Below are 13,088 nucleotides of genomic sequence, written 5' to 3'. Positions count from 1 at the left end.
CACTAAAAGTTTAAAGGCTGTTATTTTTTATTCTATTAGGGGTGTCTAGTACCCATCCCAATTATTGGCACAAAATGAAGATCTGTACTGGGCAGGTATATTGCATACTTGGGGGGTCTTTAATGAGGCAGCTGGGTTTTTTTAATCAACCATCTGACAACCACATGGAAATTACCTTTGTTCTGGCACAGTTTTGAGATGTTTAAAAATCCAAAATCTTTAATATTACTGTCTTCAGCCAGATTTTAACCCACAATTAGGATGTTATGCTGGTGTTTATACCACCAAGCCACCATACCCAAATTGTTCGCACATCTAATGCGAGTCTGGAAGAGTGATCCAACATGATGATAAGCCTCTTAATATTTTTAATTCAACTTTTTCTCAACATAAAGTTTGTATTGTTGGAGAAGAGGTCAGGTTATAATCAGCAAAATGTGGGAGCTCAACAACAAAAAACAGCTGGGATGGAATAATAAAAGCAAAAGTTTAATGGAACTCAGAATAGAGAGTCACTACAACCTTCACAATGACGTACCTTCAATGGGCAACAGGGGTCTGCTTGGCAGCATTTGGCCTCTGTTGGGTTGTTGCGCAGATAGAAAGGCCGGTGTTCAGGGGGAAGGCTCAATGCCACATACTTTGATGATGTGATACAACTACCCACAGCCGTCGTGACAATCCAATACAGTAAGCCGATAAATTGAGGAGGTATGTCGGCGAATGCCATGGATGGATAAGTCCCTGCAAAAAAATGCTTTATTTAATTATTTTTTACTGTGTCTCAGAGAGAAGCAAAGGCGATTATTCAAACGAATACAATATTTGAATAAGTGATCTTAATAAAGATGAAAAACTGCTTGGAATACAATCAATGTCACATCACAGCCAATGCTTTGGAGAACAAATGGATACAATCTTATTTGTGGACATTTTTTAACTCACTACATAATTGTTACTCCATTATCATTTTATGATACAAGTGGCCATTATTTTATGATTCGCGTAAGAGAAAGCTAAAACCTGAAACCTGGTGTATACGGTGTACAGCATGTGGAGTTAGCAAAAATGGAAATAAAATATATGACCACCCAGCTCTCTTGAAAAAGTGGTCTTTTAACCTGCAGCAGCTACTGTTTTTTTTCTTGCCCATTTACAAAAAGTTGTAAGCGAAGACAATATGGAGATATTGTTTGCCCAAGTATGCCCATGAGAAAAAACCCAGTAAACATGAGGCAGCATATGTGAATAATTGAATGAGGTCTGCCTCGCTCAGCTTGCGTCTTGCACAGATAAGTTTTGAACTTGCTGCATTGCAATGAATCACATGAATGAGGTTTATTCTGCCCACTGTACACATATGTGCAAACAATTTATATCTACTAGAAACATCCGCTCCCTCATGGGACTTCATGATTTGTACAACTTCTGGGAGTTTGATTTATTTTTAACATCCACAAGTTATTGTGTCCAGGAGTGCATTAGCAGGTATGATAATTCACCCACTTCTTATGATAATTCCCTTCTTTAAGATAAAAGTAAAAAAACCTATGTTGGAGGTGACCATCCAAACATAGTAGAACGTTCCCCCATGCACACCCAGACTACAACCACCACTTTTCAACTTATTTCCTCCAGTGGTTTAGGAGTGCATAAATACAGAGCACGTATGTAATTTTGCCAACAATTTTTCCATTCTAGAAGGTTTTCATACAGAGATACCATTCTTCTGATTGTGATGTACACCATACTCTGTTTTACATACAGAGAATTTGGGTCCCTCCCCCACCTTGAATCCCCAGGACAATTAATTTTTTGACCTGGAATTCAGTGACCTGAAATACAAATCCTCTTCAAATTTCAAGTCAATCAGATGAAAATTGGAATTTTAGAAATACCACCTTAGTTGTTGACCTTCGGCCTATGTTAAGCTTTTGGTCAATGATGATCTCAAAAGTAATTGGCTCATTGAATTTGGTGACCTGAAATATAAACTCTTGAAATTTCAAGTCCATTGGATGAAAATTGAGGATTTTAGAAACATAACCTTAGTTGTTGACCTCTGGCCTGTGTTGACCTTTTTGTCCATACTGACCTCAAAAATAATTGGCCAGACTTGTAGAGTGTTTGCGATATTGTTGTCACATGCACACAGTGACTAGTCTTTACAATAAAGGCATATCGCTCTTTCAAAGTTGCGAAAGACCTCTTTGTGGCCTCTCTGATCAGTCTTCTCCTTGCTTGGTCATCCAGTTTGGAGGGACAGCTTGATCTCGGCAGGGTCTTTGTGGTACCATACACCTTCCACTTCTTCATGATTGTCTTGACTCTCCTCCAAGTGATATTCAAGGCCTTTGAAATATTTTTATACCCATACCCTGATCTGTGCCTTTCCACAACTTTATACCGGAGGTCTTTTGAAAACTCCTTGGTGCTCATGGTTGAGTCTTTGCTGTAAAATGCACTACCCAGCAGAAACCTAGAGGAACAGCTGATTTTATTCTGAAATAATGAGGATCACGAAAATTTAACACAGGTGGAGGCCAATTAACTTGGTGTGTGATTTTGAAGGTGATTGGTTACACCTGAGCTCATTTCCAATTGCTCTTATTAGGGTGGTGGACACTTCTCCAAGAAAGATATTGATGCGGGCCCGAAGTCCGGTGGCGAGAACGACTGCTAGGTGGGGAAAGTTATGTCGTCTCCCACCAGACTCCTGGAATTGTACGCCGTCGCTCACGAATACTTCCGTGAGGCGGCAGGTCGCTTAACCAACCGTGGACGCCAATACCTCCACCGCGTAGCGTAGGGTCTTTTTGTTGAGAACCAATTTACCTAATTAACCACGCGGTGTCGTCTACTGGGGAACGACGCCCTCGGTACATCTTGCCCAAACCGGATCACTCTGCCAACTACCAACTACCTTTCCGGTTCGGATGCAGCCGAGCGGACACGCCAATAACGTACCGGCTAGGATGAACAGATTATCGGGTATAAAAACCCGGCTAAACTCAGATCCGAACTATGCTGGACCAATGAAGGAAAAGACGAAAACGAACTGGGAACATTTCTAATAATGGTTTATTTACAATCAACTTACAAAAGGACTCAGAGCAGACTTATCGCAGGAGATACACGCAAGATTTACAATGATCAAACAATTAAACAGTTCTACTTAAAGACGGCGCCGCACACTCAGACTAAAATAAACCCAGGTGTATTGCAATGGACCCCCGCAGCCAGAGAGGGAGGTGAGCTGAGGTCGCAGGTTTTTTGGGGTACCTGCACGTTGGAGGGAACGGATGCTCTGTGGTGCGGCACCCGTCAGTGGTCGTGCAGCTCGGCCCACAGCCACACGCGCGGAGACCGTGTCCGCGAAGGAGCCCAGGTGGAGCAGAGTCCGAGATGGAGATCAGGGCCGCCGACAGGACCTACGAGAGACCCGGTCAAGATCGGGTGCCCTCAGACCAGCACAACAGACGGGCCGCCGAGGCGAGACGTGGGCAGACCCTCCGCGTCACGACCCTCCTTCTTTCTTTGGCAACCCGCGACTCCAACCGTCTCACTCCAACCACTGTCTCGCTCCAACGCTGTTTCTCTCCAACCTCAGACTCCAGCTAACACGGGTGACCCACACAGAATTCTCTCTACCCTCTCAGGATGGTGTCATAATTTATCTCCCAGCCAAGGACTCTACGCTGAGGACCGATTCGTGATTTATAGATCTCTCTCAATGGGGAGGGGCCTTGGTGAAGCAGACGCCACTGTCTGCCGTGATTGGACAGGGCCTCCATGGGTCCACCCTTTCTGGACGGGATTTCGGCCATGCGGAGAGAAACCCAACGCCCCCCCCCCCCTCCAAGCATGTCTGGACTCATCAAGAAGAAGCTACAACACAAAGATTTTGCCCCAGCCAACGGGCCTTCAGATACAGCAGGTGGACAGTGGATCGTGATGGGGGATGGGATATAAAGATTTATTACCCTAACTCAAAAAAACATCGCAACGCACCCCTTCGATTTCCCACTAAACACGAGGAGGGAATCTGTCCACACATACACTTAACGTCATAACTAACTTTGGGTCAGATGTATATTTGAATGCATATGGTTCCGAGAAACGTAACAATATTCTAGTTCCGTATTATAAAATAATTTTCTGAAATTTGTAGAATTTGCTTTTCACTTGGAAGTTGTGTTACGATCTGTAAATAAAGGTGGAAAAAGTCTGATTTCACGCAATATACTTCCAGGCTGTAAGGCAACAAAAGGTGAAAATTTTGAAAGGGGGTGTAAACTTTCCAGAGGCACTATATCAAATGAAGGACCAAGAATGAACCCAGAGAAGGAAAGAGCAAAGATGGAGTCATCAGTAGGAACCTGGATAGGATTCAACCACTAATCCTCAAATCTCAAACCCATCCAGGCACAGCCAAGTGAGCCTCACAGAAAAAAAATTCTGCAATAATTCACTTCTCCTCAGAGTACATGCAAACCATGCCATGACTGCAAACCCAGAAGTGCCTCGAGCAGTTTAAGAATACAAAGTCAAAAGATGTCACCAAGCAGATTAAAAGCGAAGCTACTGACCAGTTCCCCCCTTGTTGGTGCTCGTTAGAGAAACACATTGCTGTTTCATCCACTTAGTAGCTTTGAAGCCTTTCAGCTTACGTACTGGCTTGTGATGCACCACCAACTGTGACTGGTGAGGCTAGGCTGTATTTGCAACCCACAAGTGCCATCTGCCAGTTGGTAACATTGTGATATATCTCGCGACTGCTTCATAACAACGATGATGCTTCCTAGTTGAGATTGGTGGGCAAAACACAATGTGACTATCATCACGGCATTTATTCTGGAAAGAAAACTTCAATAATCGAATTCGTAGACTCACGACTGCTTAAAACAACAATTATGAAAACACAATGGTTGTGATTGGTGGGGCAAAACACAATGTGTCCATGGCAGATGGCACTTGTGGATTCCAGATACAATCTGGCATCCTCACCAATCACAGAGATGTATCACAAATATATATATATATATATATATATATATATATATATATATATATATATATAAATATATATATATATATGTTGTTGTGGTTGAGGAAATTTGCAAACCACCATTCAGGTCCTGTAGGTGAGATATCTCTGTAAGTATATGTGTAGTTAGCCCAAACCCGTTGTTTAGAGGGAATAAATGTCATTCATTCGGGCTGCGACCCTTTAAGATAGCCGTTTTTCTGTTCTATCTTTATTTTGAGCCAACCACGTCTCAACCGCCATCACACAACAACCACCAACCGCAACGCCGCTTCACAACAACAACAACAACGCCAACAGCTACGACCTTTACCGTCACAACTCGCTCTCGCAACCATCGCATCACCGCCATTCCAAGCGTCACCGTGGCCAGGGACCACCACAATAAACCCTCCACTACCTTCACCTCTTCTCCTTCTGCCGCCATTCCCGCACCGCTTGTGGGCACCGATCCTGGACTCGTACAGGGCGCGCGCCGAGCAGCGGGTGCAAAAAGCGGCCTTTCCGGGGAAGTCGGATCAGGAATGATTCAGGCCCACTTCTGTTCCGTCCTATCAGCGAGCGCGGGGCGATTTGGCCCCGCCTCCAGGCGCGTCGGAGTAGAATCGATATATGCAAATTCGAGGATCAGGAATGATTCACGCCCACTTTTCCTCCGTCCAATGGGCGAGCGTGGCTCCGCCCCCGAGCCCATCCTGATCCGGAAATTTGCATATGGTTTCTCCTGCTGCACTATAAAGCGCCGAGCGCGGGGCGAATTCAGTAGAGAGTTTCTGTTTCGGGCTCGGGCGAGTTGTGGCGGCAGCGAAGTGTGGTAGCAGCAGTCAAGACGGGTCTGGAGGAGAGTCGGTCTGTCGGGGTTTGGAGTCTGTCGGGGAGCTGCAGAGAGGGGAAGCCGGGAACGCGGTCGAGGCGCAGTGGAGTCGCTCGTCGTGGGACCCAAGCAAGCCAGCTATCCTCTTTCCCCAGAGCATCAACAACCCCCCCCTGTTCCGCCCCCCCCGCGCTGAGATAGTGCGAAAAGGGGGCCTCGTTCCCACCCCATTCCAAGCAGTGCCAACGAAACCCGCGGAGGAGCGCGGAGTCGGGGCACCGCCGCCATTTTGCGGCTCATCACAAGACGGGTAGGCTCCACGCGGTCTCGGCCCCAGGCCCGTCTGCCCCCTTGTCGTAGAGGGTGGCCCTTTTTCTTTTGCTTTTGAGTATATGTGTTGTCGGCGCCGTCTGTAAAGTAAAACTGTGTAAGTGTTGCCGTGTGCTCGCGTAGTCGGTAGTAGATCTGCATTGTGTGTCTTTTGTTGCAATTGCTTTTGGTGCATAATTGTTGTGTTTTTGTTACATTTGCTTTTGGTGCATAATTGTTGTAATTGTAATTGTATATGTGTGCTTTCCGTTTGCCGCGGAATAAATGTGCCTTATATTGAACTGTTTTTCCCGTTTCGCTTCGTCTTTTCTTTAATTGAATCTCCATCTTACTTCACGTAAAGGGTTGGTAGTGGGCTAAATACGCCCGAGAATTAATCGGAACCGTCGAGGTTGACGATAACACCGCTCGGTTATCCCGATAGTACAGAACGGGTCGCTTAAAGTGGCCCGTGTCCGAAGTCGACCTGCGGCGAGGTGCGATCGCCCGGTCTACCCTCCGTGTGGGTACTTAGGTAGGTCGAATTTGGCGAACAACCCTATCCCACGCGGGGGGCCGATTGGCACGATCGTGGTGAGGCCGAAAGGCCCACCCGTGACTAGTTCCCGGCGTTAGTCCGAGAGGGTCACGACGGAGTTGTCCGTCCGGTGGGCGACGTGCCACGATTCGAGTTACGTGGCCGCTCGCACGCTGGCGGGCGCGAATTCGCAACACTGGTGTCAGGTCGTGGGCCACAAACCCATCCCCTCCTCGCGGCACTGGTGTCGGAGAGCGGGGAAAACGGGCTCTCCTGTCTCCAGCTAAATTCACAGGAATCGGTCCAGGGGTGAGAGGAGCGACCCCGATTCCCTCCAAATTACGAGCGATTCAAATTAACCCTTTACGAGAAATAAGATGGCGTCTCAAGGCGAGCGGGAGCCGGGGGTATTAGAAATGGATTTAGAATGTGTAGAATCCATGGTCCAGGATGAATTCCCTGTGCAGGAACACGAACTCGCCCAACTGAACCCAGAGCCCGAAATAGGTGCGGCGGTGGCCGCGGTGTATGACACCTCCCTCCCCTCTCCGCCAAAACCCCCCGATCCTTGCCGAATCGGCTCAGCTGAGTGCGCCCGACATGGCCCGGCTATGCGCCATGCTGGCAGGAATCAGTGGGGACATGCACGAAATGAAAACAAAAATGGAAACAAACACGAACGAAATAAAAGGCATGAACAAGCAAATGAACGAAGTGAAAACGAAAATGGATATAAACACAAACGAAATAAAAGGCATGAACAAGCAAATGAACGAAGTGAAAACGAAAACGAAAAAAACAAATCAGAGATGCAATAAGTTGTCATACAATGATCAGCAAGTATCCCTGCAATCCTTAATCACAATATAATCTATGTCCTTGTCACCATCTCTGTTCAGGGAAACATCAGTGAACTTTAAGTCAAAAATAACAAAAAAATCCAGGATGCAGAGGGACCAGAGAGAGCAAGTCGAGCGTGTAGAGGAGATTGGTGGATTGTGAGCTGTTGAACTCCTGGCTGTGGCTCCCATCCTGGCTGTTGAATGAACAGCAGGTTTCTCCTGCTGCACTATAAAGCGCCGAGCGCGGGGCGAATTCAGTAGAGAGTTTCTGTTTCGGGCTCGGGCGAGTTGTGGCGGCAGCGAAGTGTGGTAGCAGCAGTCAAGACGGGTCTGGAGGAGAGTCGGTCTGTCGGGGTTTGGAGTCTGTCGGGGAGCTGCAGAGAGGGGAAGCCGGGAACGCGGTCGAGGCGCAGTGGAGTCGCTCGTCGTGGGACCCAAGCAAGCCAGCTATCCTCTTTCCCCAGAGCATCAACAACCCCCCCCTGTTCCCCCCCCCCCCCGCGCTGAGATAGTGCGAAAAGGGGGCCTCGTTCCCACCCCATTCCAAGCAGTGCCAACGAAACCCGCGGAGGAGCGCGGAGTCGGGGCACCGCCGCCATTTTGCGGCTCATCACAAGACGGGTAGGCTCCACGCGGTCTCGGCCCCAGGCCCGTCTGCCCCCTTGTCGTAGAGGGTGGCCCTTTTTCTTTTGCTTTTGAGTATATGTGTTGTCGGCGCCGTCTGTAAAGTAAAACTGTGTAAGTGTTGCCGTGTGCTCGCGTAGTCGGTAGTAGATCTGCATTGTGTGTCTTTTGTTGCAATTGCTTTTGGTGCATAATTGTTGTGTTTTTGTTACATTTGCTTTTGGTGCATAATTGTTGTAATTGTAATTGTATATGTGTGCTTTCCGTTTGCCGCGGAATAAATGTGCCTTATATTGAACTGTTTTTCCCGTTTCGCTTCGTCTTTTCTTTAATTGAATCTCCATCTTACTTCACGTAAAGGGTTGGTAGTGGGCTAAATACGCCCGAGAATTAATCGGAACCGTCGAGGTTGACGATAACACCGCTCGGTTATCCCGATAGTACAGAACGGGTCGCTTAAAGTGGCCCGTGTCCGAAGTCGACCTGCGGCGAGGTGCGATCGCCCGGTCTACCCTCCGTGTGGGTACTTAGGTAGGTCGAATTTGGCGAACAACCCTATCCCACGCGGGGGGCCGATTGGCACGATCGTGGTGAGGCCGAAAGGCCCACCCGTGACTAGTTCCCGGCGTTAGTCCGAGAGGGTCACGACGGAGTTGTCCGTCCGGTGGGCGACGTGCCACGATTCGAGTTACGTGGCCGCTCGCACGCTGGCGGGCGCGAATTCGCAACACTGGTGTCAGGTCGTGGGACACAAACCCATCCCCCTCCTCGCGGCACTGGTGTCGGAGAGCGGGGAAAACGGGCTCTCCTGTCTCCAGCTAAATTCACAGGAATCGGTCCAGGGGTGAGAGGAGCGACCCCCGATTCCCTCCAAATTACGAGCGATTCAAATTAACCCTTTACGAGAAATAAGATGGCGTCTCAAGGCGAGCGGGAGCCGGGGTATTAGAAATGGATTTAGAATGTGTAGAATCCATGGTCCAGGATGAATTCCCTGTGCAGGAACACGAACTCGCCCAACTGAACCCAGAGCCCGAAATAGGTGCGGCGGTGGCCGCGGTGTATGACACCTCCCCTCCCCCTCTCCGCCAAAACCCCCCGATCCTTGCCGAATCGGCTCAGCTGAGTGCGCCCGACATGGCCCGGCTATGCGCCATGCTGGCAGGAATCAGTGGGGACATGCACGAAATGAAAACAAAAATGGAAACAAACACGAACGAAATAAAAGGCATGAACAAGCAAATGAACGAAGTGAAAACGAAAATGGATACAAACACAAACGAAATAAAAGGCATGAACAAGCAAATGAACGAAGTGAAAACGAAAACGAAAAAAACAAATCAGAGATGCAATAAGTTGTCATACAATGATCAGCAAGTATCCCTGCAATCCTTAATCACAATATAATCTATGTCCTTGTCACCATCTCTGTTCAGGGAAACATCAGTGAACTTTAAGTCAAAAATAACAAAAAAATCCAGGATGCAGAGGGACCAGAGAGAGCAAGTCGAGCGTGTAGAGGAGATTGGTGGATTGTGAGCTGTTGAACTCCTGGCTGTGGCTCCCATCCTGGCTGTTGAATGAACAGCAGGTTTCTCCTGCTGCACTATAAAGCGCCGAGCGCGGGGCGAATTCAGTAGAGAGTTTCTGTTTCGGGCTCGGGCGAGTTGTGGCGGCAGCGAAGTGTGGTAGCAGCAGTCAAGACGGGTCTGGAGGAGAGTCGGTCTGTCGGGGTTTGGAGTCTGTCGGGGAGCTGCAGAGAGGGGAAGCCGGGAACGCGGTCGAGGCGCAGTGGAGTCGCTCGTCGTGGGACCCAAGCAAGCCAGCTATCCTCTTTCCCCAGAGCATCAACAACCCCCCCCTGTTCCCCCCCGCCCCGCGCTGAGATAGTGCGAAAGGGCGGCCTCGTCCCCACCCCATTCCGAGCAGTGCCAACGAAACCCGCGGAGGAGCGCGGACCCGGGGCACAGCCGCCATTGTGCGGCTCATCACAAGACGGGTAGGCTCCACGCGGTCTCGGCCCCAGGCCCGTCTGCCCCTTGTCGTAGAGGGTGGCCCTTTTTCTTTTGCTTTTGAGTATATGTGTTGTCGGCGCCGTCTGTAAAGTAAAACTGTGTAAGTGTTGCCGTGTGCTCGCGTAGTCGGTAGTAGATCTGCATTGTGTGTCTTTTGTTGCAATTGCTTTTGGTGCATAATTGTTGTGTTTTTGTTACATTTGCTTTTGGTGCATAATTGTTGTAATTGTAATTGTATATGTGTGCTTTCCGTTTGCCGCGGAATAAATGTGCCTTATATTGAACTGTTTTTCCCGTTTCGCTTCGTCTTTTCTTTAATTGAATCTCCATCTTACTTCACGTAAAGGGTTGGTAGTGGGCTAAATACGCCCGAGAATTAATCGGAACCGTCGAGGTTGACGATAACACCGCTCGGTTATCCCGATAGTACAGAACGGGTCGCTTAAAGTGGCCCGTGTCCGAAGTCGACCTGCGGCGAGGTGCGATCGCCCGGTCTACCCTCCGTGTGGGTACTTAGGTAGGTCGAATTTGGCGAACAACCCTATCCCACGCGGGGGGCCGATTGGCACGATCGTGGTGAGGCCGAAAGGCCCACCCGTGACTAGTTCCCGGCGTTAGTCCGAGAGGGTCACGACGGAGTTGTCCGTCCGGTGGGCGACGTGCCACGATTCGAGTTACGTGGCCGCTCGCACGCTGGCGGGCGCGAATTCGCAACACTGGTGTCAGGTCGTGGGACACAAACCCATCCCCCTCCTCGCGGCACTGGTGTCGGAGAGCGGGGAAAACGGGCTCTCCTGTCTCCAGCTAAATTCACAGGAATCGGTCCAGGGGTGAGAGGAGCGACCCCCGATTCCCTCCAAATTACGAGCGATTCAAATTAACCCTTTACGAGAAATAAGATGGCGTCTCAAGGCGAGCGGGAGCCGGGGGTATTAGAAATGGATTTAGAATGTGTAGAATCCATGGTCCAGGATGAATTCCCTGTGCAGGAACACGAACTCGCCCAACTGAACCCAGAGCCCGAAATAGGTGCGGCGGTGGCCGCGGTGTATGACACCTCCCCTCCCCCTCTCCGCCAAAACCCCCCGATCCTTGCCGAATCGGCTCAGCTGAGTGCGCCCGACATGGCCCGGCTATGCGCCATGCTGGCAGGAATCAGTGGGGACATGCACGAAATGAAAACAAAAATGGAAACAAACACGAACGAAATAAAAGGCATGAACAAGCAAATGAACGAAGTGAAAACGAAAATGGATACAAACACAAACGAAATAAAAGGCATGAACAAGCAAATGAACGAAGTGAAAACGAAAACGAAAAAAACAAATCAGAGATGCAATAAGTTGTCATACAATGATCAGCAAGTATCCCTGCAATCCTTAATCACAATATAATCTATGTCCTTGTCACCATCTCTGTTCAGGGAAACATCAGTGAACTTTAAGTCAAAAATAACAAAAAAATCCAGGATGCAGAGGGACCAGAGAGAGCAAGTCGAGCGTGTAGAGGAGATTGGTGGATTGTGAGCTGTTGAACTCCTGGCTGTGGCTCCCATCCTGGCTGTTGAATGAACCTGTGTGCACAGCCCCCGACTTCTTAGCAAGTTTGGTTCTAGAGACTGAACCTTTGAAACATCCATTGAAGTTTAACTTTCTGCTTTCCCATCGTCTTGCCCAGAAACCCATGCTCAGATCAAACTCACATATGTTTACTTTCAAAGAGAAACACTAATAGATAAAATAAATAAATGAGTTCCCTTACAATGAATTTCCATGCAGAAAGAGGCCATTAGACCCATGAAACCTCCATAATGGTTGCCAGGCTGTGGTTGTTTGTCCATACTTTAATATTTTCAAATGCTGAACATTAAGCAAGGAAGCAGCACATACCATCGATGAAGTCTTTGATATGAACTCAGCCGGGGTTGAAACCGCCGACCTCCCAGACTCACAGCAGACGGTCGAACCCTTATGCTATGGAGTCTGCTAAAATCATTGTAATGTGTAAACTCTAAAGCATAGCAACGTCTAAAATGACTCTCATCCCCCCCCCTTTGTGTTGTCCACTTGTTTTGTTCGGTTTTAGTTCAAAACTTTAAGGCTTTTTACCCCTCAGCCCGAATTGGGCTGAAAAAGGGGTATTGTCGTCACAGGCGTTGTCTGGATGTCCGGGCATCTGTCAACTTTTGGTTTCCGTCAATTTCGAGGAGAACGCCTTGTCCGATGAAATCCATTTTTGCAGGGTGTGTTGGGGTTGAGTAGAGGAAGGTTCCTTTCGATAATGAGCGCAATTTGATTCTCGGCTAGGCCACCAGGGGGCCAAAACTGAAAATCTAGAAATGGCTATTTCTCCTGAACGAATGGCTGGATCATCGCCAAATTTTTATCACAGGTATATCTGATGAGGATACATGATATATAACCCGGATTTTTGATTTGACCTACTTTTCAAGTTCACAGAGATCAAAGTTCATACTTCGGTGTTCGGGCGTCCGTCAACTTTTGGTTTCCGTCAATTTTGAGGAGAACGCCTTGTCCGATTAAATCCATTTTTGCAGGGTATGTTGGGGTTGAGTAGAGGAAGGTTCCTTTCGAAAATGGGCATGCTGCGATTTTCAGTGTGGCCGCCACGGCAGTCGTCTTGAAATTGGTTTTCGTCAATTTCGAGAACGGCTTGGCTTGTCCGATCAAATGCATTTTTGCAGTGTGTGTGTGTGTGTTGGAGTTGAGTAGAGGAAGGTTCCTTTCGAAAATGGGCACGCTGCGATTTTCACTAGCCACCACGGAAGCCATCTTGAAGTCTGATTGATTTTCGATATGACGTCCAACGTGCTCTAACTGACTGCATCATCGTGATATCACTGCTTCCTTTTACAATGCATGGGCTGATGGGTTACGCC

General features: G+C 48.3%; 1 protein-coding gene across 10 annotated transcripts in view; it reads right to left on the bottom strand.

The window, feature by feature from the left end:
- Nucleotides 1-13,088, bottom strand: part of EOGT (EGF domain specific O-linked N-acetylglucosamine transferase) — a 114,970-nt gene that overhangs the window by 75,680 nt on the left and 26,202 nt on the right. For 9 of the 10 annotated variants that reach the window (XM_085850636.1, XM_085850638.1, XM_085850634.1 and 6 more), the window contains one exon: nt 539-744. In XM_085850636.1, the coding sequence (XP_085706762.1) occupies nt 539-744 (206 nt within the window). Of the gene's footprint in view, nt 1-538; nt 745-4,589; nt 4,849-13,088 lie in introns of those variants that run through there. The other variant, XM_085850637.1, reaches the window with a different exon arrangement.

The sequence above is a fragment of the Eptatretus burgeri genome, chromosome 13 (assembly GCF_056783735.1).
Source record: "Eptatretus burgeri isolate ZD-2024b chromosome 13, Ebu_testis_v1, whole genome shotgun sequence".
NCBI classification, from domain to species: domain Eukaryota; kingdom Metazoa; phylum Chordata; class Myxini; order Myxiniformes; family Myxinidae; genus Eptatretus; species Eptatretus burgeri.
Note: the sequence above shows the minus strand (reverse complement) of the source record. Positions and strands in the feature narration are given on the sequence as shown.